Source organism: Hypanus sabinus, chromosome 7, assembly GCF_030144855.1.
Source record: "Hypanus sabinus isolate sHypSab1 chromosome 7, sHypSab1.hap1, whole genome shotgun sequence".
In the NCBI taxonomy this organism is placed as follows: domain Eukaryota; kingdom Metazoa; phylum Chordata; class Chondrichthyes; order Myliobatiformes; family Dasyatidae; genus Hypanus; species Hypanus sabinus.
The window spans coordinates 34,593,292-34,599,291 of record NC_082712.1 but is presented as its reverse complement, the minus strand read 5'-3'; the positions used below and the strand labels follow the sequence as shown (position 1 = coordinate 34,599,291).

At 38.2% G+C, this 6,000-nt stretch overlaps 1 protein-coding gene across 2 annotated transcripts in view; it reads right to left on the bottom strand.

Moving 5' to 3' along the window:
* Positions 1 to 1,529: 1,529 nt before the first annotated feature.
* cdk7 (cyclin-dependent kinase 7) overlaps positions 1,530 to 6,000 on the bottom strand; it is a 35,669-nt gene continuing 31,198 nt past the window's right edge. The window contains exons 11-13 of one of the 2 annotated variants that reach the window (XM_059974448.1): positions 5,184 to 5,333; positions 4,268 to 4,412; positions 1,530 to 3,020 (exon numbers count right to left, since the gene is read on the bottom strand). In XM_059974448.1, the coding sequence (XP_059830431.1) occupies positions 2,992 to 3,020; positions 4,268 to 4,412; positions 5,184 to 5,333 (324 nt within the window). In that variant the 3' untranslated portion in view covers positions 1,530 to 2,991. The remainder of the gene's footprint in view (positions 3,021 to 4,267; positions 4,413 to 5,183; positions 5,334 to 6,000) is intronic. The other variant, XM_059974447.1, reaches the window with a different exon arrangement.

The window sequence follows — 6,000 nt, the reverse complement described above, 5'->3', positions numbered from 1 at the left end:
TCACCTGTTAGATTAGCTACTGCAAGGACTGCATTCAAACGTGCACATTAAACAGCCTCCAAAGATACGTACTTGAGGTGTCCACCCGTCCGGGAGTCAGAGCAGAATGTACAGCGTTTTTGCGCCCTCTAGTGGATTATAGTCGCAGCTGGCAGAACCCGTGTCTTGACCCCTGCTATCGACCCGTCTCGGAGTCCACAGGTCTCGGAGTGGGAAATCATTACGTTTTTGCCAATCGGAAGCAAATGCTATGAAAATAAAAGCTTATTTTCTCATATTCTTGTTCAGTTAGCAGCAATAAACTAAACACATCAGTTGGACATAATAACTTGCCAGAGTTCTGGAATTTACTTAATGCCAGTTAGAAAAGAGATTTTTTTAAAATAAGAAACTAAGCCACTCACTTCTTTGTAGTAATCATCAGTTTCTAACAGGAAATGTTTCCGCCACAGACCAGAGAAGCTGACTTAGGAAATTCAAAAATGCAAGTCCACCTGTGTTGTAGCTTTGATTCACCAAATATTCAACTGAAAGACTCAGCATTTGGATGATGAATAAATGACACAAATTATCACCTCAATAAAATCTAATTCAGACATTCAGAAGAAGAATCAGCATTGCCACCAAGGCAAAGATGATAACAGATATAAGCTGCACTGATTTGTAGTAATTATTTCATTTTGGCCTATTTTGCGGTTTGTGCTGAAAAAGCACTTTTGGTTACTGTTATTCTGGCAGATGCTTCAAGGTTTGCCATCTTCCCCTGCATGTTTTAATTTCAGACACTATAAATAATTCAATGTTGCCACTGCTTCTGAAAAGTTAGCCCTGGGGAGGTTGCTCTGAAATGTCAGTCAGTACAGGTTTCTTTGCAACTGCCTCATGCAATAGCAGGTTAGTTTTCTCCATGTCTACGTATGAAACTATGGGGTGCACTCTCCTCTGAGGCTTCAGATATATATTTTTAAAAACTACATTCAACATGTAGAATTTGATACCCATTCTAAATGCCCTTGAAAGTGGTCAGGAGACAGCCTCCTGAATGTTATGGTGCATGGGTCAAATGTACAGGTGTCCCCTGCTTTACGAATGTTCGCTTTACACCACTTCGCTTTTACAAAAGACCTACATTAGTAACCTGTTTTCGCATTACAAAGAGGATTTTCGCTTTTTAAGAAAAATTTTCCCATATAAATTAATGGTTCTTTGGTTTACGCCATCTCGGTTTAAGAAAGGTTTCATAGGAACGCTCCACCTTTGTAAAGGGGAGGAGGGGGACACACCTGTATTCCACAATTGAGTTCTAAGACTGTGATCAAATGATGAAGAAACATCAAGGATAAATGGTTTACAATTTGGAGGGAAATTTGCACGTGAGGTATTCACAAGTCAATTAGCACTTAGACTGTAAATTTGGGAGGTGCAATGAAAGGAAGTTGCTGCAATTATCACATTGAAACACACATAAACCATGCTGCTTTTTTCACATCTATTTTTTAACTCATCATACACATAAAATGGTTGGTGATACTCTTCTACCGTAAAGCTGTTACAAGCTACAACTCAGTTCATGCTTAGTTGTTATGATGTTCAAACCAGGAATAGCTCAAAAATCTACATCAACTTCCATGCGTTTATAGAATTACAGCAAATAAACATCAAATATTTTTCTGTATCTCAGACAATATCTTGAATCCTGCCCCTTTATGGACAAAAATACATTTTTTTCATTGTACTTATGTAATTACAATAAACGACTTGAAATGTGCGGAGCTGGTGGGCATGTGAACGGGAACAGGTCACAGGGAAATATGACGGAAGGGGACCATTAAGAGAGCCATCATAGACTTGGTGAAGCATTTAGCCTGCTTTCCTCCTCCTGTCCTCAGAAAATATGATAAATTTTACATTTTACCTTGGAAAACTAGACAGCTGTGGAGGCCAAACCTTTATGTATATTTAAGGCAGAGGTTGATAGGCTCTTGATTGGTCAGGGCATGAAGGGATACAGGGAAGAAGGCAGGAGATTGGGACTGAAGGGGAAATGGATCAGCCATGGTGAAATGGCAGAGCAGACTCCATGAGTCAAATGGCCTAATTCTGCTCCTATATCTTATGTTTTTAAATATCTTGCCTTTCACCCGGAGCCTATTATTCGTAGTTCTAATCTCACCCAAACTCAGTAAAAAATGCCTGGTTGCATTTACCCTATCTATACTCCTCATAATTTTGTCTCCCCTCACTGTCCTACACTCCAGGGAATAAGATGTCAACTAAATCATGGATCTTGATTTAACAATCCTTTTCTAATGTTAAAAAAGACAAGTCAGACACTGTAACTTCATGACAGCACTTCTAGGGTTTCCACGCCATTTGTAATCCTCTATTTACCTTTATTGAGCTCTGATACTGCAGGTCCAGTGTGACCATTATTCAGTCAGCTACTATACAAGCTGAGGGAAAACATTTCAAAGGTCAAAGGTTCTTTTATTATCAAAGTAATACAACTTGGATTTGTCTTCTCCAGATAGCCATTAAAAAAAACCATAGAAGTAGCTGAAAAAAAAGCATCAATCCCCAAATCCCCCCCACACGAAAAGAAAAATACGCAAAAATTCACAAACCTCAAAACCAACCTCTCCCTTGCATAAAAACTAACATCACCCAACCTCCAGCCTGCCAATCGGCAACAAGAAAGGATGGGTGAGAGCATGAAAGGAAACATAGAACTGACAGAGGCCAATATGAACTACATATATAGATCCATGGTACAAAAAGCAATCAATAACACTATATGTATTTCTTATTCATTTATTGGAAAAATTACTGAGATATCATTATTCACAAGTACAAATCAAGACCCTTTTGGACGTAATAAATCTACTCTACTTTGTACACAGCAGCTAAGTCTTTTGAGTTACAATATGTAACAGGTATATTATCTTCTATTGCATATTGGTTCCTTTTCTGTCCAGCATTCAACGACAAAGGTCAGAAAATTAGTCTCTTAGCCAGGCCACCTGAAAATAAATGCAACAGCATTTACTAGTTGATATTAAACAAAATAAATATGCTAAATATTAACACCATTTCAGACAGGCTGCATGAAAGAAATAATGCAACTTTGCAGAATTTAACAGTTTAGTGAATTTGAGACGAGAGTGACTTGACGCAATGAACTGAACTGAACTGGGAACAGTTAGCAAACAACTGTTTGCATTTAACTTGCATGCACTTAGCGTCAGATGCATAAATTGGATACTTCCTGAAGGTAAGACGCTGGTGCATTTGATGGTTCCTTGCGTCATTGGGCAATATTGGGATGAGTAGTGAGGCAGTGGCTCACCGAAGGAAAGGATTCAGACGCACAGCACATCTGGCCTTCAGCTTTATACCAGCAAGACTGACAGAGGACCAGCATTACTTTGCAATGAAATGTTGACCTTGAGGAAAAGGGGAAGTACAGGCAAGTGCTTGACTTATTTCACTTCATTTTCAATTATTTATTCAAATTTCAAAGTAAATACAATTGAATTTATGATAAATAATGCATAACTAAGACTGATAACATCCACTGTGCAAAAGAGGACAGACTGTACAAATAATAAATAGAAATGTAGATAAGTAACACTGAGAAAATAGAGTCTTTGAAAGTGAGTCCCTAGATTGTGGAATCAGTTCATCATTGAGGTGAGAAAGTTATCCATGCCAGTCCAGAAGCCTGATGGTCATTGGGTAATAACTGTTCCTGAACCTGGTGTGGGACCTAAGGCTCCTTAGTACAGCAGCAGTGAGAAGACAGCATAGCCTGGACACTGGGGGCCCTTGATGATGGAAGGTGCATTCTTGTAGCAGTGCTTGTTAGCCCTGTAATTAAGCTCAGCCTTTTATTGGTTAATTTTTAATATTTACATCAATCTGAAATTTTAGAAACATCTTTGTGTAGGGAAACTCTACAGTTGAGTAGGTGGTAATAGCAAGTAATGAGTCCAAATCAACCTGATGTTTGCCACAATTCTAGAAAAACAAATTGGCCAGCAACATTTCACTGAGGGAAAAGAGGGATATATAATATGGGGTCTTCACTTGGAGAAGCCAACAGGAATTCAATCCCTAAGGGAATAGTGGTAGATTATCATCTATTATTTGCATGAATATTACTGGTAGAAGTTGTGGTGTTCAAGATAAACCACAAGCATACAAGTTAGACAACATCTTAAAAAGCAATGTGGGGGAAGAAAAAGTGGCACTCTCAAATGCGCATTACCTTGCTCCAGGTTTTCAGTTCGCTTACGCTTGAAGCTTGTCTTAACCTCTTGCTCCTTTAAGGCTTCCGTTGAGCAATTGGGCCGGGGCAGTTGGGGTCCTGCTGTTGGTCCTGGACGATTACTAAAATACCTCTTCTTCAGTGCCTAGGAAGATTACATTCCCCCAATTAGACTGGAAGTGGCAAGAGGTAATTGAAAATTATGAAACTTTAAAAGAGGTGATTAATTAGCTTTGGGACCATCTAACTATGAACGATCTTGTAATTCAACACTAAGTTCTTATTCTCTTACCAGTTTTATTTCTCCTCCACTCAATGGCATTGATGTCCCAGTTGCCTCATTACAGGCTGCATAATCCTACTCTCATCTGACATCCACACATTCATGTTAATGCAAATTTTCGATCAGCATTCAGAATGGCAACAAATTAGAAGTATTTAGTTGCTCATTCCCAATTATGTATTCATTCTCACCATCATTACATGCCATGTCATTTGATGTGTTCGATTATGCTCTTTTCATGACCATGATTGTTCTTGGCCAATTTTTCTACATAAGTAGTTTGCCATTGCCTTCTTCTGGGGAGTGTCTTTCCAAGATGGGTTATCATTACTCTTCACAGATTGCCTGGCGTCAGTGGTTGCATAACCAGGACTTGTGCTATATGTACCACCTGCTCCCATAGCTTCACATGACCCTGATTGAGGGGAGCTAAGCAGGTGCTCCACCTTGTCCAAGGGTGACCTGCAGGCTAGCGGAGAGAAGGAATGCCTTCTACCTCCTTTGGTAGAGACGCATCTCCACCCTACCACCCAAGTTATATATTCAACCTCCTAAAATACAAACTTGATTGACAGCACATTGCTTTTCACAGTAATTTATATAAATCGGTATCATAAATAAGCATCAATTTACCTGTGTAGCTGTTATTCTTGCACTAGGATTAAAAGTAAAGAGATCTTGTAATAATTCAAGTAGGTCATCCCCAGCAGCACTGAATATATGTTCCAATGGAGTTCCAGGAAAGCGTTTAAACGATACATAGTCTGGAAGACTCGTCATTCCCTGCAATTAAAAGAAATATTCATGCAAATTGAAATGCCAGATCTGAATGTGGGGTATTAACGTACAACTGCAATAAAATGAGCATTTATCCTGCTTTTCCAATATGATCCAGATTCGTAAAGAGCATTCATTTTATTGATATTTAATACAACACAAGAAACTCTCGAAGATAAATTAATTTTTAGGAATGGTTTCTTCCCCTCTGCCATCAGATTTCTCAAGTCCATGAACCCATAAACTTTTCATCACCATTTTGCTCTCTTCTTTATTTCATTTTCCTTATTGTAATTTATTTTTAATTTATGGCAATATACTGCTGCTGCAAAACAACAAATTTCACAACATACGTCAGTGAGAATAAACCAGTTTCTGATTCTTTACATAACCTGATCAATGCTGTTAAAAATCATTGCTTTACTTTAATGCAACATATTATTCAAAAGGTAAAGAAAACAGTTTGGTTTATTCTTTAGATGTGCTGTACACTTGCAAGATAGGAACATTGTGCTATATTCTCCTCTTTAGGAGCAAATTTTAAGAACATGGCAAGCAGTAATCCATAACAAAAGTAGCACAAATATACACAATTAATTTTAATTTATTAAAAAATCATTAGCAGAATACTTCAAATCCTCTGCCCAATTTTTACACTTCTGTTGAAAGCAAA